The following is a 25749-nucleotide window of genomic DNA, read 5'->3' as shown; positions in this document are numbered from 1 at the left end:
TTGATGGGTATCAGGAGCTCTTGGAGGCGATCAAAGCGAAGAGGCCGGACTGGGATGTCTCATTCCTCGGCGAGTCCGATGACGAGGGGGAAGATACCCAGGGGAGTTATCAGGATGAGCTTCCTCCTCTCGATCGCCAAGTCCCCGCAGAAGCCGAGCCGACTCCGGAAGACCCTCCACTGCCTGCGTACGAGCCGACCCCGATCCCCCCGGTCCCCGAATCCGATCCCAACGCTGAGATGCAGATCGGCGGGGTTGAGGTGGTGCAGCTCGGCGAGGAGACGCCCGAGGAGTCAACTGAGCCGATCCAGGAAGGCCCTGCCGAGCGATCTGCATGATGGCTTATTTTGCTTAATTGTAAAGTTTATGTTTTTTTTATATTTCTCCCCGAGCCGAGGTGTGGCTCGGGTTTGACTAATTTTGGAACAGATTATATTTTGGATTTATCTCGTTTAATTTTATCAGTATTTTCTTTTTATGATACAAGTTGTTGTCAGTTCGGCTCGGAAATTAAGCTAAAGACAAAACTAATAACACATGGACAAGAAAATGATAAAAATGAAAAACATAATAAATTAGAACTTGGAGATCGGCTCGGCATGTCGATCGTGATGAAAATGAATGGTAATGATAAATTAGAACTTGTCTTCGGATCAGCTTGATAAGCATAACCAAGATAAGTAAAAATTTAAAGACCCTAGTCATCTCGGATGGGCTCGGCATACCCATTGAGATATTTAGGAATGCAGTTTTTTGAGAAAAATATTCAAACCTACTTTCAGATCGGCTCGGTATGCACGATGAAAGTTTTGGTTGGAGTGTATATTTTTCTTTTAGAAATATCCTGTTGAACGTTAGGACTGTAGGAAGTCACTTCGGCTCAGACAGGGATTTTTATAGACCTGATAAGTCTGTACCATGCCGAGCATTGGGCCGAAAGTGGCGCGCTAGCTCGGCACGGGAGTTTATAGACCTGATGAGTCTGTAATATGCCGAGCATCGGGCCGGAAATGGCGCGCCCGCTCGACACATGAGTTTATAGACCTGATGAGTCTGTAATATGCCGAGCATCGGGCCGGAAATGGCGCGCCCGCTCGACACATGAGTTTATAGACCTGATGAGTCTGTAATATGCCGAGCATCGGGCCAGAAATGGCGCGCCCGCTCGACACATGAGTTTATAGACCTGATGAGTCTGTAATATGCCGAGCATCGGGCCAGAAATGGCGCGCCCGCTCGACACATGAGTTTATAGACCTGATGAGTCTGTAATGCACCGAGCGTCGGGCCGAAAATGGCACTTCGGCTCGGCACATGGGTTTACTATTTTTTTCGAAGGAAACACTTAGATCTTTCCTCTTTGTTAGAAGTGTATAGGAGTGGAGTCCCCAGTGTTTGCTTCGAAAAATAAGTAGGAAAATGAGTAGAAATGTGTTTATCCTTTCATTGATTGGAATGGGTGTTAGGTCGGACAGTCCCCGACCCTAACTACATTTTTACTGGTAATAAGTCTTCAAGTGTTCAGCGTTCCAGCTATGCTTGAGAGGCTTACCAGCCAGAGTGGCCAAGTTGTAAGTGCCGGGCTTGACTATGCCCGTGATTCTGTATGGTCCGGTCCAGTTCGGATCGAATGAGCTCTCTTTGATGGCAAGGGGATTCTTTTTCATGACGAGATTGCCCAATCCGAAGCTTCTGGGTCTGACCCTTTGATTGTAGTACTTGGCTACCCTCTGTTGGTAGGCGGCTCGGCAGAGATTGGCGTCGGTTCGCCTCTCCTCGACCATGTCCAGGCCGAGCCGAAGTCCGGTGTCATTGGTCTCGGGATTGTATGTGCCGGTCCGGAATGAAGGAGTCCCCATTTCGACCGGGACGACGGCGTCAGTTCCGAACGCCAATGCATAGGGTGTTTCCTTCGTCGAGTTGCGATAGGAAGTTCGATAAGACCAAAGCACCTCTGGCAGGAGTTCAGGCCAATTTCCCTTACCATTATCTAGTTTAGTCTTGAGGGTTTTCTTGATGATCTTGTTGATGGCCTCGACCTGTCCGTTCGACTGCGGATGGTAAGGCGCGGTGAAGCGCAAGTTGATGTTCAGACGTGAACAAAAACTCCTGAATTTCTTGCAGTCGAACTGCTTGCCATTGTCCGCAATGATGGTGTGCGGCATGCCGAACCGGCAAATGATGTTCTTCCAGACGAAGGTCTCCATCCGTTCGGCTGTGGTTGTGGCTAGGGGCTCGGCCTCGGCCCATTTGGTGAAGTAGTCGACTGCTACCACTGCCATGGTGACTTGCCCTTTTGCCTTCGGCATAGGGCCGATCAGATCGAGTCCCCACTGCGCGAACGGCCAGGGGCTGGATATGGAGGTCAGCAACTGGGGAGGTTGATGGGGAACCGCGGCAAATTGCTGGCATTTGATACAAGCGCGAGACAGATGATCTGCGTCCTTGTTCAGTGTTGGCCAGAAGTAACCCTGTCTGATCGTCTTGTAGGCGAGGGCTCTTCCTCCAGAGTGGTTTCCGCATATCCCCTCGTGGATTTCTCTCAGCACATCCTGACCTTCTTGGGGAGTGACACACCGTAAGTAAGGCAGGGAGAAACTCCTCTTGTAGAGCTGACCATCGATCATGCTGAACCGAGCCGACCTCGTTTTGATGAGACGTGCTTTATCCCTCTCCGGGGGAAGGATCCCGGAGACCAAGTAGCTGATGATCGGCGTCATCCAGTTCGGCTCGGCCTCGGTCTGCATAATTGCGGCCTCGGTTTCGGCGGTGCTAGGTCTGTCCAGGATTTCGACTGGAACATGCCTGGCGGATCCGGTGTCTGTGGCCGAGGCCAGGCGTGCCAAGGCGTCGGCCCTGCAATTTTCTGCCCTCGGGATTTGGGATATTTTGTATTCGTGGAAGTTCCCAAGTAGCAGACGAGTCTTCTCGAGGTAAGCAGTCATGCTGGACTCTCGAGTCTCATACTCTCCCAGAATCTGATTGACGATTAGCTGAGAGTCGCTGAAGATGTTTAGTTTGGTCGCGCCGAGCTCCTTTGCCAATCTGAGCCCGGCGATGAGTGCCTCATACTCTGCTTCATTGTTTGATGCTTGAAATCTGAAGCGAAGAGCATACTCCATCACAACTTGTTCTGGGGAGATCAGAACAAGCCGTGCTCCGCTTCCCATGGCGTTGGAAGATCCGTCCACATAGAGGGTCCAGGTGAGGAGATCAACCTGGCCGCGTTCGCCGATTGTGTTCGGATCGGCTGCTGTTGTCATAGCGTCGGTGCGTGGTGGATCCTCCGTCGAGGTGGTCGACTCACAGATGAAGTCCGACATGGCCTGACCTTTGATGGCCGTCCTGGGACGGTAGATGATGTCAAACTCGCCGAGCTCGATTGACCATTTGATGAGCCGACCCGAAGTCTCTGGTTTTGCCAGGATTTGTCTGAGCGGCTGGTCCGTCAAGACAACGATGGAATGAGCCTGGAAGTAGGGCCTTAATTTCCGAGCCGAGCTAACCAGGGCGAGAGCCATTTTCTCGAATTTTGGATACCTGGTCTCGGCATCGGCGAGGGCTCGGCTCGTATAGAAGACGGGGTGTTGTACACCGCCGACCTCTCTCACTAGAACTGAGCTGAGAGCCGAGTCAGAGACAGAGAGGTAGAGAAAAAGTTCTTCACCTTCCTCTGGTTTGGATAAGATGGGAGGTTCCCCCATGTGCCTTTTCAAATCTTGAAAGGCCTGCTCGCATTGGGGGGTCCATTCTATGCTCTTCCCTGCTCCCCTTAAGGCTTTGAAGAAAGGGAGGCACCGGTCAGTAGATTTTGAGATGAACCGGTTCAGGGCGGCAACTCTTCCAGTCAGACTCTGGATTTCCTTGCGTGTCCTTGGGGGCTTCATGTTGATCAAAGCCTGGATCTTCTCCGGATTGGCTTCAATCCCCCGTTGGCTGACCAGGTAGCCCAGGAACTTTCCTGACCGAACCCCAAAGACACATTTGGCTGGGTTCAGCCGCATCTGATACTCCTTCAGGACTCCGAACATGTCTGAGAGGTCCTTGACGTGATCGTCCGCCTTGATGCTCTTGACCAGCATGTCATCCACGTAAACCTCTACGGATTTGCCGATGGAAGAACGGAACATGTGGTTGACCAGCCTTTGATAGGTGGCTCCGGCGTTTTTGAGGCCGAAGGGCATGACCTTGTAGCAGTACATGCCGCGATCAGTTATGAAAGATGTGCCTTCCTGGTCGGACTTGTGCATCAGGATCTGGTTGTATCCAGAGTAGGCGTCCATGAAACTGAGGAGCTGATGTCCTGCTGTTGCATCGACGAGCTGATCTATTCTGGGCAAGGGAAAACTATCCTTGGGACAAGCCCTGTTCAGATCGGTGAAGTCCACGCACATCCTCCACTTCCCGTTGTTCTTTTTCACCATGACCACGTTGGCGAGCCAGTCGGGGTAGTTGACCTCCCGGATGAACCCGTTGTTTTGCAACTTGGTTACCTCTTCAGCCATGGCGGCGTATCGAACCGGATCGTATGACCTCCTCTTCTGACGGACCGGTTTGCATCCCGGGTCAGTATTCAGCCTGTGGGTGATCACGTCAGACGATATGCCTGGCATGTCATCGTAAGACCAGGCGAACACTTCCGCGTTGGCACGGAGGAAGTCAATTATGGCGGAGCGCTGCTCGGGGCTGATCTGAGTCCCCACTCGGACGAGCCGATCCGGTGTCTCGGCCGAGATCGGCACTTCTTCCCAAGCCTCGGCGGGGAGGGGCCGAGAATCTGAGCTCGGCTCGGAAGTGAAGTCGAATGTCTCCGCCCTCGGCCACCTGCCCGAATCGGCGATGGAGTCAAGCTCCTGCGAGTTCGGCAGCTGACCCTTCTGCTTGATCGAAGCGGCGTAGCATGACCGAGCCGAGCACTGGTCTCCCTGAATGACAATGCAGTCGTCGCCCACCGGACATTTGATGAGAAGGTTGGCGTAATGGACGATGCAGTCAAGGTCGACCAGAGCCGGTCTGCCCAGAATGATGTTGTAGGCTGACGGCCGCTTGACGACAATGAAGTACGTCATGCAGGTCTTCTTGATCGGCCCCTTCCCGAGCGAAAGGGGAAGGTAGATGTGTCCGAGGGGTTGAACCACTTCTCCCCCGAACCCGACCAAGGCAGGTGTATCGGTCTCCAGCTTATCCTCGCCGATGCCCATCTGCGCGAACGCAGAGTGGTAGAGGATGTTGACTGAGCTCCCTCCATCGACGAAGGAACGCGCGACGGTTGTTCCGGCCACCTCAGCCACTATGACGACCGGATCATAGTGGGGGAAGATGATCTCGTTTGCCTCGTTCGGCTCAAAGGTGACCGGCGCCCAGTCCTTCCGCTGTCTTTTTGAAGTGTTGGGCTGATCTGCCTGGATCGACAGGGACTCGTGAGCTTGAGCCGCCTGTCTGACATACTCCTTCTGGGATCGGTTAGAGCTTCCCACGAAGGTCGGTCCCCCGCCGATTGATCCGATGGCAGCATCCTGGACCTCGATGGTGTTGGTGGGCTTCTTCGGCGCGGCCTTGGGCACCCTAGGCCCACCGGCCAGGAATTGATTGATCTTACCCGCCCGGGCAAGAGTCTCAATCCCGTCGCGGAGGGCGTAGCAATCACCCGTGACGTGGCCGTGATTGGAATGGTATTTGCAGAAGACGCCCTCCTTGATTTTGTCCGGGGGTGGTCCCTTGATCTCCCTCGCGACTGGGAGTTGATCCTTGACCTTGGAGTAGATTGTCTCCAGACCGGCGTTGAGGGGAGTGTACTCCGTGTACTGGACAAACTTGGGTCCCTTGCCCAGAAGTTGGCGTGGCTCCTCGGTCCTGGTCTTCTTGGGTTGGACCTGGGGTTTGGGACTTGCGACCTCTCCCTCCTTCCTCTTGGCCGAGGTCGGCCTGGGATTCAGGGCCTCCACCTGGGCATCCCACTCCTCAGCCCGCGCCCACTTAGTGGCTTCGGCAGAAAGCTCATCGTAAGTGTAGGGAGGATTCCTCATTAGGTGGGAGCGGAGTCCCCCGGCGTGCAGACCCTGCATAAGGGCATTCTTAGCTGACCTATCGTCGCAATCGTCGCACTTCGTGTATTCGATGTTGAAGCGGATTAGATAGGCCTTGAGGCTCTCCCCTTCCTGCTGTTTGATGAGCGACATATCGTTCAAGTTGTAGAGTCGTTCGGATACAACCCGATATCTCGCCAGGAAGGCTCTCCGGAGGTCGGGGAAAGAGTCGATGGAGTTCGGTTGGAGGGTTCGGAACCAACTCCGAGCCGAGCCCTTCAAGGTCGAAGGGAAGATTCTGCACTTCGTGGCTTCAGATGCCTGGCGGGCCTCCATGGCGTATCTGAAGCTGTCAAGATGGTCGTAGGGATCCTTGGTCCCGTCATACTGGTCCATCTTGGGGGGCTTGGTGTCACGAGAGACCTCAGCATCCATAATTCTGCTGGTGTACGGGAGGGGGAGTTCCTCTCCGTGGTCGGCCCTACCAGTGTACCCCCTGGAGACCTCGACATGTCCGAGCCGATCGTGGACGCTTCGGATTTGGTCCTGGACCAAAGTCCGAACAAGATTTTCCACATTGGGTGGGGTCGGCTCGGCCACATTCTCTCCTGAGCACTCGGCCCGGTTGCCGAGTCTCTCACTCACCGGCTGACGAGTGAGCCTTTCGCTCGCCGGTTGCCGATCGGACATGATCATGGTAGATCCCAGTCGGTCGCTCACTGATCGCCTCCCCGAGTGAGCTCCTGATGGGGAAGGATCCTGGTTGGCGATAGGGCCGAGTCTATCCCGAATCGGGCCCCTGGTTTCAGTTGAACCGGCCGGACTGTTGGCCCCCAATCTTGATTGGGCCGGGGGTCGTCGGTTTGTATTCGGGTCGGCACGGTTTCCGCCCGAGTTCCTGGGGGCATGCTTCCCGAAAGCCGCCTGTTTTTGCTGAAGAAGACGGTGGGCGTTCAGGCATTCGGCCTGTTCGGCCGGGGGCATGTCTCCGAAGCCCGGGAAGACGTAATCAGAATCCTGCCGATCGGTCTGGTCGTTCGGCTCGGCAGGAATGCTTTGCCGAGAAGGAGACGGTGAAAGGACCTCCTGCTCGGTTCGGGTCCGGCGCGATCGGAAACCCGATCCCTCACTGTTCTCGAGCTGAGCACGATGGCGTGCAAGTTCCCCGGCCAGCTCGGCCTGTTTTGCGAGCAGCTCGTTATTCTGCTTCAAGAGTGCATTCTCAGCGGCCAGGTGTCGCTGACTCTCCTTAAGGAGTTTGTGAGCGGCTCGGATTTTGGAGGAGCCTTTGGACTTTGGTGTTCTGGGGAGTTGTGCTCCCCTCGTTTTCTCAGGTGTCTCAGGCTGATGTTGTTCATCATTCTGAGACGCTCCTGAAGAAGAACTGGTGTCCCGATAGACGGTAGCCATGATGACTTGTTTGAAGGAAGAGCTCAGCGCTTGCAGTGATGAGCACAACGGCTGAAGTCGATCTTCCCACAGACGGCGCCAATCTGTTGATGCAAATTCTCGTAGGGTAGATGCAACAACTTAGATAAGATGATCTGGCTGATCAGGTGCTTCGCTGGATGATGAAGTGGATACTGGTTGAGATCTTCCTGCAGACAAAAACAAGATCAAAGGAGATGGACCGGTGTGGTACCAGCCAAACACACTCCGATGATGAAATCAGTGGTGATGTTTGATGGTGGGTAAGGAAGAACAAAGGAAGAACTTGGGAGAATGGGAAGAACAAGGCAAATGTTCTGGGTTATTCTCAGCAAGTTAGGTAGGCTCTTTTGTGGATGGGAATGCAAGTGTTTTTCCTGTATATCAGTAGCTTACCAGATGCCTCATTTTGCACATATGACTTGGTATATATAAGCAAAGGAAACCTTAATGAGTAAGATACCTGCATGTGAATGAATGGTTGCCAGAGACCCACGCACCTGGTCAGACCTAGTTGCATGCTCAGCTGCTTGCTTCCTCAGCATTCAATGCTGCATTGAATGCTCCATTAAATGCAAGGTTGGAGGGTTCAGATAGACTGCTCCAACATTCATGAATGCAGGCCTGATATTCTATCTGTCAGAAGAATGTGTCAGGTGCATTTAAGTGTGGTTGTACATCCTGGCGTGATCTTCCTGGGAACGGCGGCGGAGAGCCGAGCCGAGCCGATACGAACACATGTTCCCATGCGAAGACACGAAGTCCATATGTGGTCGGATCGGACATGGGATTCCAGGCCGAGCCGGTCCATAGATTGGAGTCTTTCCGAGCCCTAACTGGTCGACGCCAGAACTCGGAAGGAAGCCATCTCTTGTGCCGAGCCGAGCCGAGCCGGGATGATCGTGGGAAGATGGACACTCGATCCCATGGAAGATCATCGGTTCGGTTCGGACCGAACAAGGAGGGGCGGTGTGGAGATCCGGTCTGAGCTGATTGAGGAAGTGCTGATCAATGATGACGTGGAAGTCAAAGTTTGACCACTGAGAATTGACTCCGAGGTGGATGTTTGACCAGCCACGTGTCGAGCTGTGACTGGCTGTTCGGATTGATGTGGATTTTCCCACAAACAATTAGTAGAGAGAAAACAAGCTGAAAATCCCGATCATATAATAATACAAGCCTAAATAACAATACAACCACATCCAAACTAAACGAGGAAAGAAAAAAAAAAAAAAATCAAACACCAGTCTTTCTGAGTAGTACTGCAGCTATTAGCTATATATCAACCAGAGTAATTAAAGTCAACTTACGAGATCTTTGAGCTTCTCCACAAACCTATCAATATAGCCACTCATAAACCCTGGACTTGATAGTGTTTCCATCCACTTTGCATGGTTCTTCTTTACCATAACACCCACCTCACTTTCTTTATCCATCACACTTGTAATGGCTTTGCTCAAGCTCTCCTTGGAAAACCACCCATTTTCTTCCCTTTCTACCTCCACAGCCACCTTGAGTTCGTGAACCAGTAACTTGGTGTTCAAGATTTGGTCCCCCAAGTGTGGGAGCAGCACAATCTGATTGTCACTCATCAGAGACTCCCACATTGACCCAAACCCACAGTGATTCACAAAGCACCCAACTGAAGGGTGGGCCAGTATCAACGGCTGCTGGACCCAGCCCCCAAACACCACCCCTCTCCCTCCAACCCTCTCTTCAAACCCTGGAGGCAACGCCTCTTCGACCGTACTACAACCCACCGGTGGCTTCAGGGCCACCAAAAATGGCAACCCTGTTCGCTCAAACCCCAAAACAAGCTCTTGGAATTGGGCCTTTTCAAGTATGTACTGGCTTCCAAATGCGCAAAACACTACCGACCCAGGCCCAAAACCACCAAGCCATTTATCCCAGCGGTCTTCTAAGACTTCTTTCTTAGTAGAGTCGAGGCCCAAAATAGGCCCAGTTAAAAGCACAGGTTTGTTATACTGTGCTTCCATGTAGTCGCAGAAATCACCTTCGATTTCTCTACATGTTCGAATCGACAACACATCACATTGTTTCATGGCGGTGGTGATCCTGTGGTAAAATGTGATCCCATGATCCCCATACGGCATCGCAATGAACAACAAAGAGCGGGCCTCAGGCCCACGAAGCACAACACTAGATGACGGGTACCCAGGAGGCGGGTCCCGGAGATCTGCCTCCGTAATGGGCCTGTCTGTGGGCACGTTACGGGCCGGCACGAGCGCGATGGCGAGCGCTGCAGCGCAAACGACATTGTAACAAACCGACTTAACCCCGAAGGGTCTGGTAATTTCGGGTACCCAATGCGCCGAGTCGTAAAAAACCAAGTCGGGTTTGTTGACGCTTATGAAATGTTGGAGCTGTGGGCGGGTGAGGTCCATGGCGGCGACGAGGAATCGGGTCAGGTGAATTGGTATCTCGGAGGCAATCTCGGAGCCCGGAGGAAGGCCTTGGACGTGAGGAACGGTGACGTGGCAGAAGGTGATGAGGTCCGGGTGGCGGTTGAGGTGTTGGAGCTGAAGATGAGCTTTTCGGGGCACCAAGAGAGTGATTTTGTGGCCTCTTGCGGCGAGCTCGTTGGAGAGGTGGAGGAATGGGGTCATGTGGCCCATGGCAAACCATGGGAACATGGCTATCTCAAAACTTGACCTATTGCCTTCTGCCATTTTACTTGCTTTTTTGATCATTTGCTCCAAGATCGAGCCTCACCCTGAGGCTATATGCATGCAAATTTTTAGGGTGCTTGTTCTCCATTAGTCTACGTGTATCAAGGTAAAACTTGTATTCCATTAATGTTATGCACGAGAATGATGCCAAGATTTTGACCGAGTGTGTAATCTATTACATCAAATTAATGCTTATTCACTATTATTCCAATTTTGCATTATCAATTACAAGGATCAGGTTAAAAATTGGAACACCAACAAACTATAGGTATATATAAGGTTAAAAATGGAAACACCAACATTTCTGACATCCAACTATTCTTTCATTTTTTGATTTGGACATTCAGCTTTTTTTTTTTTTTTTGGACGTCCAACTTCTTTAGACACTTATGCTAGAATTTTTTAAAATATTATAATCTCTATCTTTAATGTTCGACTTCGAACAACATCTCATAATATAAAAATGACCTCACCAACATGAAAAAAAAATATAACAAAAAAGAAAAGTGGGGAAGAGAGAGAGTGTGTGTGTGTATGAGTGAGAATTAGGTCTGCTCATCTGTCGGTTCAGATGGGTATATTGGGGTTTATCAAATCAAAATCAAAAAATTTGGTATTTTTCAGTTTGGTAATTTTTGGTAAACTTCAGTTTTCGGTTGCATTTCGATAATTTTGATATCAAATACTTTGGAGTGACCTTACCGAAATTGTGGGGGGGGGGGGGACATTACCGAAATTGTGTGAGGTGACCTTGGGGTACCCAGGAGGCCCCCAAGTACTGTCCTTACTTCATAACCCAAATATCACTCATTGAAATTGTGGCACACAAGTATGCACATGCACCCTCTCGAAACCCCCACTTAATACTCCAAACAATCAGCCCCATCATAATCAGGTTTCGGCACTTCCAATATTCCATGTATGTCTCACTTATCTAATCAAGAGATATAATATCACCCTTTTGGTTTTGGAAGTACGAATTTTTCTTGGATTTGCCATCCAATGCAGAACCCCACTTACACAAATAGCAGACTCATCAAACTCAGTACTACCACCAACAGGATTATAGTCCTGAATCCTTGTCCAAGAATTTGTTCTTGAACTGTAAATTAATCATGAACTTAATGTGGGATTGAGTTTGGCAAACCATTACCACCTTGTAGTCGTCACCATTGTAGTCATGCCCAGATCCGTACCTAATACATCCAAATCTCGTTTCATTTTTAGTAGTGCTGAACATTTGGTAATCTTTTGCAGTCCCTTGTGCTTGGATTCCACAAGAAACATTCGCCACGGACTCTTACAAAGAATAGACCATGGCAAGAACCTATGATATCAACTTCGAGATTTTTGTATGGATAATATCATAATGAAGCTCCTCGATGTTGAACTTTGATCATGAAGGGGTGTGGAATAAAGCGAGTAACACATTAGATTGTAAGGCCAACTTATGTGATTCATGATCATTCTTTTGGGAGTAGTAGTAGTAGTAGTGGCCGGCAGTGTTGTCATTGTCAATGGTGATAAAGTTAGGTGTTTTTGTTAAGTTGAGGATTTGAGATTAAGGAGCACCATGACTTGCACACACATCTAAATTTCAGTAAGGACTTGAGTCACTTGACAGGAAAGTCTTGCAAGCATTTCAGTGATTATATCCATTGATGCTAATCCTTTGCTTTTCCATGCGTGCTCTTCTTAATCAGATAACTCAGTATTTGAAACCCAAGTAGAGTAAAACTTGTAGTGTAATAGTGTATAAATACTGAAACTTAATGGTTAAATTTGATTAGGACTCTATTAAAAGGAAAAAGAATTTGATGAGGACTATAGTTCTTTTTCTTGATGAATTCTATTAATGTCTGATTCCTTTGTATTTTTTTTTTAAAACTTGTAAGTTGTAACCAACAAATATTGTGAGTACTGTTAACAATATTAGAAAAAAAAGGGGAGGCTATATTTCGAATATAATACCTAGACCTTAGCTGTACATTAATATCATGGAGAGAAAAAAACAATATATAAAGTCTATAAACAAAAGCCCATCACATGGGGGAGTGGGCTGTCATCAATTTGCATCCCCTATTTTATTAGTTGTAAGACTCAGTCCCTATCATTGAAATCTTAATTCTTATCTCTGAGCAGAACATGGAACATCTTTTACCACACTAAAATATGCTTAATTCTGAACTCCAAGCACGTGGCTTCCCTAGTCACCCCAGCTGTTGCCCATAGTTTAATTTGAGTTCCTTGGCAGCTTTGAATATATAGCTAAATAACAAACCAATAAGCGTCTAGGTGAACCAATACAAGAACACACATGTGTGATGTGGGTGCCTTTAACTGGTTGAAAACAGAGACGTAGTGCTACTACTTGTGTTGCGTGGAGCCATGGAGCCTATTGATGATGGCTCTTTTGAGGCATCTTGTTCTTCTTCTTCAAGTAGCAACCAAAAAGTGGAAGCTAATGATCTTTTGGAAGAGTGTTGGTTCTTCGACAACTTGCTCAACAGAAAACAGAGGATGTTAAGGTGTCATTCTGATCCTTATTGCTCTTCATCATCATCAAATTTTGGTCAAGAAATATCAGTGAAGAGTACTACTTCCCATGGCCAAAGTAAGGTCACACAAGGCAATGATGGCTTTGATGTTCGTCCCAATTTGGCTCGAACACCATCTTTACCAGTTCATTTAGGGAGAGAAGAGGAGGAAGTGCTTCAAGTAAAGCAAATTGAGAAGAGTATGAGCAAATTGACTCGGCAAAAATCGCATCAGAAAGTGCTTCAGCAGACACCAACCAAACCACCACCATGTATAGGCAAGACAGAAGAGATTCAAGATAGACAAAGTGATGATAGAAGAAGCAAAGTAAATGGGCAATCAAGGCATCGCAGTCTGCTAAGGACACCATCCTTGCCTGCACCACGTATAGGAAGGGAAGATCAGAGAAACCAAGAAAGTGCTCCACCGCGACATAAGGTACTAGCTATAATCAATTAACTGTCTGACAACATAATATACCAGTATAATCAATTTCATAGTTAAATGAGTTGAATTTTGTGAAATCATGGACCAACTATTGTTTGGTTATTCTTACAATGTTATAACATATTTAACATTCGAATATTGTAGGGCATGACACAAAGTTGTAGCATTCCAAGATGTAGGCCCCCAAGAAACACAGAAGGGGAAAGCAATATAAGTACTACAGATGGAGGCAAGGAAATGAGACGTAGATTCCTTAATAAAAGTCAGTCCAGAAAGAGCCTAACCGATCTTGAATATGAAGAAGTGCAAGGGTTCAAGGACTTGGGGTTCACATTTGACAACAAAGACCAATTAGCCCCTAGTGTTGTTAACATACTGCCTGGTTTGCAGGACAAGAAAGGTACTGAGGAATTAGAACTGGGAAAGGTTAGGAGGCCTTATCTTTCTGAGGCATGGCTGGTGCAGAGCTGTGCTGCCCCTCCAACTCCAAATTTGGGTGCAAGTAGGTCTGCTGAAGACATGAAGGCACAGATCAAGTTCTGGGCTAGAGCTGTGGCATCTAATGTGCGCTAGGAATGCTAAAGAAAATAACATATGTGTTGGAGATTTTTGTGATTTATAACTTGAATTGCATGCCAATTGTGTATGGTTTTGTTAAATCAGTAACATTTAATTCATCTAAACTAATTATTTTAATCCAATCAAATTAATTGGTTCTAATAAACGGGCAATCGGATATGGTCCCAAAGTTAAAAATCCAACATAATTGGATCAGTGACGGATTGGTTGGTTTCATGTGTTTTCTCATCTTGTAAACATTCAAAATTATGGAAATTGTAAATAATTGAATGTTATTGATGGAATTATGTTTTCGTACATCGAAAATACTTTCGTCAAGTTTTAAGTACATTTTTCGTTACTCTGTTAGTTTTCACATTCTACATTAATTCTGCATTTTTAATCCAAAATATAGAATTCTTGAAAATTCCACACTTTTAATGTTGCTTTGGAAAGGCCTAGGTAGTGTAGTTTGTTTGTTTTCTTTTGGGATTTGGCCCCCAGAGCACCGAAAAAAAAAGATAAAACCAAAAAACCAAGAAACAAAAATCCAAAGTGCATAGCAGATATTTTCAAATATCAAAGCCCACCAATATCCAAAATATGCAAAGGAGATTTTCTTGATTGATGAGAGAGAAAACCCAAGAAACAGAGTAATAATCAACAACCAAACCAAACTCAACAGCAGCTCAGAAGCTCAGCTCTCCCTCTCTAAAACCCTCATCAAATGTTGCAGACCCAACACCTCCTCTGTTCCAATTCCCCCATCTGTCTCTCTCATCTCCCCCAAACCCACTTTCTCTCTCCTCCCAATCTCTCATCTTCTCCTCTCAACTCTCTCTACAGACCCATCAGTCTCTGCTCCGTCTCAACCCATTCTACACCCAAACCCGTACAATGGCTAGCCGAAGCTCCAGAACCCACCATCACAACCACTATTACAGCAGACCCAGAGCCAGAGGGTCCCATACAATTGTTGCCATCTTCTACTCCAATATTTGCTACCGACGATGACCCTTCTTCTTTACAAGTGGCTACCAGTGTTCTTCTCACTGGAGCCATCACTATCTTTCTCTTTCGCTCTCTACGACGCCGAGCAAAGCGTGCCAGAGAACTGGTAAAGATTGTACCTTTCTTTTCATTTATGCTTACAATAATTGGTTATTTATAAGTTATTGTGCTGTAGTTTGGAATTTTTCAGTTATAAGTTTTTTGTATTTTTGATGAACTGATGATTCAGTTTTACACATTGGGGAACTGGGTTTTGTTGCTTTAACTTCAGTGCCACATCTTTATGCACTATTAAACTTGAATTCAATTTTTTGTCAGCTGGGTCTTATTGATGCTCTTCCATAATCCATTAACTTCAATAGGTTAATCCCACATTTCAAGTATTCTTATGTTCCATTTTCGACTTTGAAGAATGATTTTAATTGGATTCTATTTGTTTTTATATAACAATTTAATGTGCCATTGTGGTTAACTTGGGATCTGATAGGCCATCAATTTTAGCTCCAGGTTTTATGTGTAATTGTGAGCCAATATGTGGCCTTTGATGAAGTGATTTTGGTACATAGAAATTTAGGTCTTCTGGAGTGAAGAAGTCATTGAAGGATGAGGCTTTGGATAGCTTGAAAGCAATGACTTCAGCTTCTATTGAAGGGAAGCCTACAACACCTTCACCTGTTCAGGCATTGTTGGGTGGAATATCGGCTGGTGTCATCGCACTGATTCTTTACAAGTTCACTACCACAATTGAGGCATCTCTCAACCGCCAAACCATTTCTGATAATTTTTCGGTTTGTTCCTCGATTGCCATGTTCTTACTTTTGATTGAATTGTTTCTTGTACATTGGTTGAGAGTACTGGTCTTTTTACTCGACTATACTCATCCCAGACTCTGAACACAGTACTTGTTTACTTCATTTCAGGTTCGTCAGATTACAATAACCATAAGGTAGCTCCTACCACTACTTCCTTCCAGTGTGCCTTGCTTTTTATTCATCTGAAGAATGATCACCCTTAATCTGCTATTTGCAGGACCATTATCAATGGGTTGTGCTACCTTGCAACATTTGTTTTTGGCATCAATGCTGTTGGTTTAGTCCTTTATGCTGGTCAGCTCACCTTCAACTCCATCATGGAAGAATCTACTAGTACAGAAACTGAGAATCAAGGAAAAGAGCAGTCAGGCTCACTGAATTCAACGGTTGAGAATCCGACAAATAGTGTTGCAAACAGCAGCGAGGGGGATCAAAGTTCAGATGAGGCAAAATAGAGTAGTAGAACCAATATTGACGCAGAGGAATAGATTTTTTTCATTTCAACTTATTACTAGGAACGTTGTCTTTTGAATGAAGCCATGTCCTAATTCATTAATCTCCGAATAGTGGAACCTCTATGCAATTATTAATATATTATTGCAAAAGATGCAATTGTTCATAGCAGCTTCTATTAATGTTTGTCAACTTGTATACCAATGTGAAAATCTGTCTTTTAGAATCTGTAAGTCAACTGAAATCAGTGAAAAGAAGGAAACTGACTTTTTCAACATGAATTCTCTGTATCCATTGATCTTCTTTTGAGACTTGTATTAATATTGACAAGAATCTTCGCACCCAAAGCTCCACCATTTTTCACCAAAAGAACCAATGTCCATGGTAATTAATCCTTTTAAGGGGTTTCTATAAGTAAGAAGATGCTTAAAAATTCAAAAATAATGAAAATTACCAAACTCAACAGACCGTGTCTAATATTGTTACCAAAAATTTAATGAAGATAGGAATTAGCAATACACAACATGCGATTTTCTAGATCTCTCTCTTTCTTTCTTTACTGTTATACTCCAAACCTCTTCTCCTATAGTTTAACTTGCAGCCTCTGAACTTAATCTTTACATTATTGAGTTCTGCTTCCATCCATGTGTGATCTTTCATGTTGCTCCCTAACCCCTTCCCTTCTGTTTTTTTATTCACCAATTTTCCTGACCATATTATGATTCTTGGCTGGTTTAAACTGATACAATGGAGTGGAATTTGAATCAAGAAAGTGCAAAATCCACACCATAGTCACTGAACAAACAAACATTGGAATTGGACCAAAAATCCAGAGGAGCAAAGTAGTGGCAAAATAGATTGCTCTCAACCCCAATGTCCAGAACATGCCTCCCCTTACCACTGCCTTCTGCACATGAGCCACAGGAATGTCACTGTCTGGCATGCTAATGAGGAAATTGGCATGGACAAAATCTCTTATACAATGTAAAAAAGAAGCTAAAGCCAGTAGGAAGCAGACCAGAATGCTAATATATTTGACAGAAATTATGGTAGGACTCGTGTCACCGTATATAATACTAGTCAAGAAGGTGTTGTATGAAGAGCTTCCAACCCATGCTCCAATCAGAGAGCTTAATGCTAAAGAGGTTGAGGCTAAGAAATTTGCTGCTGTTATGGTGCTGGAGATTACTGTTAGAGACTGACCTCTGTCCTTTTCTTCAACCTGCAAATTAATTAAGACCCATCAAAGTTATGGAGGTGATCATAATTAAAGTTGAATTTACTGGTTAACATGATATTTATATTTGGTTCAGATATATATTACTGACCTGCAACATTCTCTCAACCCAAGCTTTTCTGCAGTGGTTCTCATTGCCAATGACTGTGGTTTCAGGATGTCTTAGGCATCTATAGAGAAGAAAGAGATGGTAGCAAAACATGATTAGCAACCCAGTTGGGACCAGCACTAAATCTAAGTACTCCTTCCTCCAAACCATTCTCTCTCTCTCTCTCTCTCTCTCTCTCTCTCTCTCTCTCTCTCTCAACTAAGAGGAACAAATTGTAGGCTTTGGTTGGTCTCTCTTTCAAGTCTCAACTAATAAGATCAAATATATTGTTGGGTTTGGTTGGTTTTTGGCCAAGATTCATAAAATTTGTATAAATATATTATCCTGGCTAAACGTTAAGCTCCATATAGTGGGTTTGGTTAAGTAGAGGCTGGTTTTACTCTTGACCGACCTCTCATTTAGTGATTAAATAAAGATGATGATGCTGACCTATGGATAACAATTACTTCTAAATACTAAAATAGCAAGTGAGAAAAAAGAGCTCATAAATACCAGCTTTTACTTGCTTCACATGGAAATGAAAGTTGAGGACACATGTTTTTATTGTTAGGAACACTGAACACATAAGACTAAACAAGAAGTTTGGTTCACAACATTTACGTACATCTTTTAACAACTACGACGATTAAAAGAAAGAGAAGATCGAAGAATGAAGAACAAAGGAAAACCAATCCACCACGATTTGTCATTGTAATCAAACGTATTACAAACGACATCTCTTAACAACTTTAAAACGTACCAAAATTATGGAAACAGTGCAGTCCATATATCACATGATGCCTATTTAGAAGTATTAAATCGAAGGAAACTACATGCATGTAATGTATATATTGACTTTTGATTGATTTTTCATATGCATTTGGACATTGATGGGCATTTTAATTGGATTTACATTTATGAAAATGGGTTAATTGGGCCCTTCAACTTGGAGCTTGCGGCCTACATGTATTTGATGTGATGATTAGTGTAGGTCTTGTTTTAATGGGTTTCCATAACAGCTTACTTAACATAAAAGGCTTAGGTGGATTAGAACTAAATAGTATTCTACACAATTATAAAATAATACGACCTAAACACAATTGTCACCTCATAAGCTTGAACAACTAGCATAGGAGTTTGCCATTTCTAAGTGGATGAGCAAACTGCAGATATATAACAAGGCCAGTGGGAAACTGTGTACTCTCCACAGCCCCATTATAGATCCTCTAAGGCAAATGCACAACCCCCACTTTTCTTGTTTTTGGTATTCATTTTATTATTATATATCTTTATTCTTGTCTTTACCTTAAAAGGACCCGCTATAGCTAAAGAAAAGAAAATCGTTGTCTAGGAAAAGATGGAATCTCTGTAAAAGATACAAGTCAGTAAGTCACTACTGTCTGTTGCTTTGGAAATAGATCAGTCCTCCAAGTTATGATTGTTTCAAGACTTCAAGAGAGAGATATCAGTCACTTGAAAAAACAATGTCAATAAACACTCATTCTAGCACTTGCTGATATGAAACAGCAATATACTTTTCTTGTTAAATGTTGATTCCCCAAATCACATTGGGTTGGTTGCTACTTGCTTTGCAAATTGCAATACAGAGCAGCGTTGATATTGGAATGTGACAACTTGGCCAACTTTGATAATCTCCTAATTCTCAATCTCTCTCTAATTGCCTTTTCAAATGTTAACTTATTAATTTCTGTGGGGGAGCACTAGACCGTCACACTTACAACAAGAGTTCGACTTTCATCTCCTCCTTCTCCTCGTGCTCGTGGCAGACCGCCACATTTATAACAAGAGTTCAACTTTCATCTTCTCCTCCTCCACCTTCCAACATGACTCCAGCTGTAGTAGCTCGACTCCCTATCTAAAGGTTCTAAATTGACTCTGGCTCAATGGTCGCTTTCTGGCCTCTGCTACCGCATTTTGTTACTGCACTCTACACGCTGCTCTAAGTTAGCCCATAGTGTTTCACTTTCACCACCTTACAAACGTGCACAGAGCTAAACTATTTTTCACTGTATCATTATTAGCACACGGACCAAATAAGGCTCCTTTACAGAACCACCAACAAGTAACTGCACATGGCAAAACTAATTCTTACTGTATCACCATTGATGACCAAAAAGGAAGCTGCATCATCATTCATTCACCAAACGAGAAAATAGAGGAACCCATAAATTAGTGACACTAGAAAATCAAGTGGCAACCCTCCAATGATAAAATCAAGTGGCAACACCTTGAGTTCGAACTTCACAAGCAATGAAATGCTCGAACTTACCAGATGATGCAAATGATTTGCGAGTAATTGTATTTATTCAAAGCGTTACTCTTCACCTTATTCATGTAAGCCAAAAGAAAGACAAAAAAAAGTGGTACTGTACTACTATTCAATTTCTAAACAATAAAATCACCACTATACAAGTTTTGATATGTATGTATATGGCAAGCACATCATTTACAGAAAAATCATCAAATTAACTGATCATAAGAAAAACAAAAAACAAAAAAAGTTAACTGAAATGAATTATAAATTTATATAAGAAACATAAAAGAATTTATAGAAAATCATTAAAATAATAATTTACAAACAAGAGAGAGCAATAACATCACTCTGAAATCCTACACTCACCCAGTACATGATTACTCACCCAGTACATGATGATACAACTAATTAATCAATCCTACAATTTTTTTTTTCACATTCCCAAATTAATTACCTCGGTTCAAAACCCGACTCCAGCCGCGCCGACTCCAAGCGCGCCCGGACGATGATGCGGCTCAAGCTTCCTATTCTTCCAGAAACAGTTTTCCGGCGCCGCGAGCTTGGACCCCGACCTCATCGGCTCCGACTTGCACCGCGTGAGCACGAACGGCTCGTATCCATTGGACCCCACCAGCTTCTGTCCTATCATCGCAGCCATAGACACCGGAGCCGCCTGCACCGGAAAAGAGCAGGAGGACCTCGGCGGCTGAATTATCTGCTTCTGCGGCGGCGCAGGCTTGGATTCGATGCTGACCCGCTTCTTGGCCTCATCTGGGCCGTTGGTTTTTTTGTTGCTGATGTGTCGCTCTGGCAGGCATCGGATGAAGTCCGTTTTGCAGACCCAGGTCTCCTTGGACACCTCCATCGACAACTTGGGCTCGCACATCATTAACAGCAAGCAGTCCGGCAAGACCGGGCTTTGACTCGCCCGCTTTGACCCGGGTCCATCCACGAGGGCATTCGGGTATTCGGGTTCTGGTCTATCTCGGGTCACTGTCTCTTCTGCTTCCCAAGGCCTCTCTCTGTTCTCCTTCTCTTCCTCCGTTGACTCCTCTGTAACCTTTGCTTCAGCCTCAGCCTCAGTCTCTGTTTTCTCTTCTTTTTCGTGTTCATCTTCTTTTTCTGGTTCTTTTTCTGACATAGGAAGCTTTGCTTCTCTTACTTCCTCTTCTTCTTGTTCTTGCGGTTGTTCTTTGTTTGTTGCTTCACATTCATGGCCATTTTCTTCAAGTTCTATCTTTTCTGGATCTACAAGAACTTCAGCTAAAGAACCATTTAGCGCAGGGTCTTCTGCTAATGCTGGTTGGTTTGAATCCATCTCCATTAATCCTAGTTCCTCTTCTTGCTCTGCCTCTTGTTGGCATTCTTTTTCTTCTAACTCTTGTAGCTCATAAAGTTGTTGCCTTTTTTCTGGGTTCTCATAATCCACATCTTTCTCACTCTCCTCTGCTTGAAAAACCAAATTTGCTTGCTCTTCTGGGTCTTCATGCTCTTCACTATCAGAAACCCATTTCTCACACATACCATCATCCTCTTTAACAAGCTCAGTCTCCAACCCATTTTGCACATTTTCTAGTACTTCACCACCCTCTTCTACATCCCCTTCTGCTTTATCTGCTTTATCTTTATGACCCTCCTTCTCATCCTCCTCCTCATCTTCACCTTCTTCATCTTTGGGAGCTGGTATCTCCCAAAACCGATTAGCAAGCGCAGCCATTTTCACTGGGTCAGATCTGCACCTCATAAGCAAAAGAGCATTCTTGGGTGGAACACAAACGCTCACTCTACCTGCTTCCTCTTCTTCCTCCATCACAGCCTCAGCTCTCTCTTCCTTGAACTCAATCCCTTCAAACACTTGCCTCCTCTGGCTAAGGCTGCTGCTACGCCTCTCTGTTCTCTCTTCTTCTCCCACCACCAGCTCTATCTCCCTCCCTTTCCCATCCCCATCTTGCAAAGCCACAAACCACCTCGCAAAAACAGCCCCACAAGATGAGCTCCCACCACTCTCCGATCTCACTCCCTTATTCTCTTCCTTCTCTTTACCATCACTAGCCATACACGACGACCGGTTCGGCACGAAACAGTTGAACTCCGACCCAAAAGCCCTCAAAGCCTCACAAATCGTCAGAGGAAGATGAACCCACCTCTGGTTTCTATGCCGCAAGCACTCCTGTTGTTGGTTATTACTGATCTGGTGATTCTGAAAGTGTAAACCTTGGAAGTTTTCCCGATTGTGAAGAAGCTCTTGTTGACTAGCTGAACCGGTCTGCACATTGTGCTCTGCTTTTCTGAAACTGGCCTCAGCACCCCTGCGCTTCGATCTGATCATCCTCATTTTCTTGCCCTGTTTCTTGGTCTTGACTCTGACCTGACCAATACATGTGACTTTGGGGGAAGAGGGTTCTGGGTTTTCGAATGCGCAGCCTCTTTTTTTGCCACCACTTGGGAACATTGGGGAAGCTTGGCCACCCTTGATGCTGCCACTGGTTCTGAGCCTGCGGCTGAGAGATGTGGAGAGGGAGATTTGGGAAGGTTCTCTTGCACGGCCTGGGCTGAGAATGGACTTGGAGGAGAGCTTCATAGATGCGGAAGAGAGGCGAGAAGTACTGAAGCAAATGAAGAGCTCGCTTGTACCACTGCTGCTGTTACTTTTGGTGCGATGGGGTCTCTCTGACTCCATTGTTTTTCATAATTTTTTTTACAGAGCTTTGGTCATTGACATGGCAGAGCAAGATGGGGTTGGAAGAGTATGATTGATGAAGGTTTGTTTGGTTTGTATGGTGGGTATTGTGGCTGCAGAGCGTTAGAGAGAGAGAGAGAGAGAGAGAGAGAGAGAGAGAGAGAGAGAGATGAGTTTTAATGTTTTATCGGTATTGAAAGGTGACAGAATGGTGTTTGTCTTCATCAAAATGTAAGTGAGTGAGTGTTAGGATCTGGTTACATGGGCCTTGAAACCAAGCTGCTACAATTACATGACGATAATGCCCTTTGAGTGGGTGTAAGTATATGATGTATATCACTTGGACACTTGCTGCTGGGACACTGTGTTGTGTTGTGTTGTGTGTATCTATCCACGGTAGGGAGCATGCATGTGGCTTTATGGCTTTAGCCCTTTAGGTGCCGAATCTTAGTACGCAAATGTGGGGAAGTCGAGGAAAAAGAAGGTACACCAAAGACCACCCAAATAAATGAAAAGGGCAAAGGAAAGTACTCTTTAGTTCATTTCTAATTTGGTATTATCGTATGAGTAATGCTATTATGGTATACCTCTTTACTTCAATGGGAGCAAATTAACATCTTACTGCAAGCTTAAGCCACATTACTTATTTTAAACTCTTATAAAGCTCCATAATAACTCCACATTGCCTATGGCAACTACTTGTCATCAAGTGAACTACTATTCAAGGAAATTTTAAAAGTGGTGTGTTTGGTTGATTAGGTGCTACGTGCTTATCAATAATTTTGTTTGTGGGTATTCCTAGCCAACAATAGTCAATAAAGTTTCACCACATGGTCACGTTTTTGCATTATTATCATAATTTTGATAATTGACTAATATAAAGATGAATTTCAGACTATTTAAAGTCGAGTTGGAACCAATTATCTTAGAGTGGTGAGACAATAACTCGTGCTAAATTATTGGTATTTTCGACTACACAATCTAGCAATTTGACTACTCTAAGTCCTTACTGTATTTTATATTTTAAGGTAATGACTTATATTTTTGATGTGTGATATTTTTTGAAAACGCTTCTTGATATGATATATGACCATTGAACTTAACATATGTATTGTTAGTTCTGATACCATGTAAAAAAATAAATAAAAAATAGAACATTTGACCGAAAACGAAATCCCATGACATTTATATATAGTAATGGCACAACCTAGATGATGAAATGGGACTTGTGTTTCTTATTCTCATTAAATGAGAGTTGGGTATAATATTTCATGAGATGGTGTGGTTTGATGTGAAAAATGGGCCATGGAGCAACATGGGTTGATGATAAGTGTAAGTAAAGCAATGAGACAAGTGAGGGATGACTGGATGAGTAAATGAGTGAGGTGTCTTGGAAATATCAATCACCATCCGTGTGGCAATTTCTTCCTCCGCTTTTCACACCACCGCGGTCCACCATCACTATTCACTACCCACTCAGCGCTGATCACTAGCCGTTTTCCCTTCTTCGGTTCTTCCTCAGCCGCTAAATGACAAAGACGCAGTGGCAGTTTCGATATTAAATGCTAAAAGGCGGCCTTTTTCTTAAACTGAGATCACATGGGGAGTGTCGACAGCGACGATGTGAAAAACAGAGAAGAATCCAAAGACGCACGTGACCGGACTCCAACGATTATGAAGACGATTATCATCACCATGCTTGATTGGCTACGGTCTTAATAATGATAGTGGAAGGTCTGTTTGACCCACGCGACGCAGCGGAGCGTGGGGAACACTGTGGCCTCTGTACGGTCTGTACTTGGGAGTAATGTTTCCACGCGCGTTGGATTCGAGAGTGGGGCAGTGTTGTTGGAACCGGTAGGCCTCGTTGGCAGAGCTCTTTGCTCAATGTACCATACACCCACGCTTGACATAGAGAACCGCACATAGGCAGCGCGTGAGAGGGAGGAAAAGATAAAATATGTATTATCAAGTGAGGACCACCAAGAAATGCCATCCAAGCTCCAATGGTTACTTGCCATTTCAAAAGAACTGAACAATAATTATTACTCCGACCTAAGAAAAAAAAAACTGCAACTTATTAAATTTGGTTTTTCTTTTCTTACTGCTAAGTTATTTTTTGACAAAAATGGTAAAAGCACAATACAAATTTCTAAAGAATTTTAGAAGATGAACTGAAAAATGGTTAAAAAGACCGAAACAATCCAATTAGCTATGACTTCTAAAACCAACCCTGCAGACCCAGGAACAAAGCCATTAAAGCCATGCAACACCATGCATATAAACACACACAATTAAATTCCAAGTAATTCAAGTGGACCCAAGCCACTATTTGAGATTTCATTGAGAAAATACCCCAAAGTTTCATACCTAGGTCACACTTAAGTCTTAAGTCTTAACCATCATAATTCTTTTTTATTTTTAAAACATATTGTAAGGCAACTTTCTTTCTTCCCCAACACAAACAGAAAAGAAAACTATATTGGGTTCTTTTTAATAGATTATTAACATGGCATGTGAGTATTGGCTCACTCTCAATGTGACAATGTAGGCCTTCCACAGACAATTGCTGCAACAATCTTTCTTTTCTTTTGGCAAATAATTTAATACAAGGCCAAGCTGCAAAAGGCTCACACAATCAAAGAAGCGAAATATGGCAAATGATTTAATTAGTGGGTCAAGGTTTCTTGAAAGAGAAGGGTTTGGTTTTGACTAAACATTTACACTACAAGCAGACAAAACAAGTATCAACAGCAGATTACTACTTATTTTTTTATAAGAAGAATTTTGCAGGCTTTTAGATTAAGCCAAAAATTCAGGTCATGCCAACTGTAATGGTAACATAAAGGTAGGTTCTTTAAGGTTTTTAATACATGTTTGCATCACAGATGATAATTTACATGTTAGCCAGGGAATCATCTCCTACCTTGCACCTTCAATAAGATCGATCAGGTGGTCATATGTTACACCACCACAAACTTAAAGGCTACAGCCTATAAAAATAAGTCATGCATACCTTACAACATCAATACTGTTTGACTCCCATGGTACAATTAATTACCCTTGCATTACAAATGTTTACTTAATCTGGATAGAAAAGAAAATTCACAATAAACCATTTTCATTAGGGCAGTTACTAATTGTTAGAAAAATTGATATTTTCATCAAAACAATTTTCACATAATGTGCGAGTAGAATCTTATTATAGTCATTTTACCAACATGAGAAACAAATTTGACATTTTCATCAACTATGTGCAAACGAAACTTAGTTTGGAATAAGTTTCGTATTTTCTTTTATTCTTGAAGTCAATTATGTCTTGAGTGAAATATGTACAAAAGAAACTAATTAACTAAACGAAGCTGAAGCTGATTGAAGAGTTTTTGTTCATTGTAGTTTGGATTCAATTCAGCTTTGGTTCTCATAGTTTCAAATTTTGTACTCGAAGTATATTACCTATTGCAATTGGGTCAAAAATCACAGGACTATCTATAAGGTAAGCAGGG

The 25749-nt window shown here is 44.4% G+C and overlaps 5 protein-coding genes across 5 annotated transcripts; 2 read left to right on the top strand and 3 right to left on the bottom strand.

Moving 5' to 3' along the window:
- Window positions 1-8617: 8617 nt before the first annotated feature.
- LOC147297972 (UDP-glycosyltransferase 79B6-like) lies at window positions 8618-10223 on the bottom strand. Its single transcript, XM_086229002.1, has one exon. It carries the CDS (start codon window positions 10163-10165, stop codon window positions 8756-8758), a length of 1410 nt encoding a protein of 469 aa, XP_086085128.1. The 5' UTR covers window positions 10166-10223; the 3' UTR covers window positions 8618-8755.
- Window positions 10224-12435: 2212 nt separating this feature from the next.
- LOC147297971 (serine/arginine repetitive matrix protein) lies at window positions 12436-13762 on the top strand. The gene is made up of 2 exons (XM_086229175.1): window positions 12436-13120; window positions 13274-13762. Exons 1-2 carry the CDS (start codon window positions 12533-12535, stop codon window positions 13700-13702), a joined length of 1017 nt encoding a protein of 338 aa, XP_086085301.1. The 5' UTR covers window positions 12436-12532; the 3' UTR covers window positions 13703-13762.
- A 428-nt stretch (window positions 13763-14190) lies between these two features.
- LOC147297970 (uncharacterized) lies at window positions 14191-16129 on the top strand. Its single transcript, XM_086229176.1, has 4 exons — window positions 14191-14804; window positions 15265-15486; window positions 15619-15644; window positions 15728-16129. Exons 1-4 carry the CDS (start codon window positions 14415-14417, stop codon window positions 15963-15965), a joined length of 876 nt encoding a protein of 291 aa, XP_086085302.1. The 5' UTR covers window positions 14191-14414; the 3' UTR covers window positions 15966-16129.
- A 525-nt stretch (window positions 16130-16654) lies between these two features.
- Window positions 16655-17459, bottom strand: LOC147297969 (uncharacterized). The gene is made up of 2 exons (XM_086229838.1): window positions 17292-17459; window positions 16655-17185 (listed from the first exon to the last, which is right to left on the bottom strand). The coding sequence occupies exons 1-2, from the start codon at window positions 17457-17459 to the stop codon at window positions 16655-16657; spliced, it is 699 nt and encodes a 232-aa protein (XP_086085964.1).
- Window positions 17460-19810: 2351 nt separating this feature from the next.
- On the bottom strand, window positions 19811-22397 carry HCF243 (Serine/Threonine-kinase pakA-like protein). The gene has a single exon (XM_086230110.1). The coding sequence runs from the start codon at window positions 22241-22243 to the stop codon at window positions 20024-20026; it is 2220 nt and encodes a 739-aa protein (XP_086086236.1). The 5' UTR covers window positions 22244-22397; the 3' UTR covers window positions 19811-20023.
- Between the last annotated feature and the right edge of the window lie 3352 nt (window positions 22398-25749).

Source organism: Dryas octopetala, chromosome 1 (genome assembly GCF_963921425.1).
Source record: "Dryas octopetala chromosome 1, drDryOcto1.1, whole genome shotgun sequence".
Lineage (NCBI taxonomy): Eukaryota > Viridiplantae > Streptophyta > Magnoliopsida > Rosales > Rosaceae > Dryas > Dryas octopetala.
The sequence above is the reverse complement of the archived record's forward strand: the minus strand, read 5'-3'. Positions and strand labels throughout refer to the sequence as shown.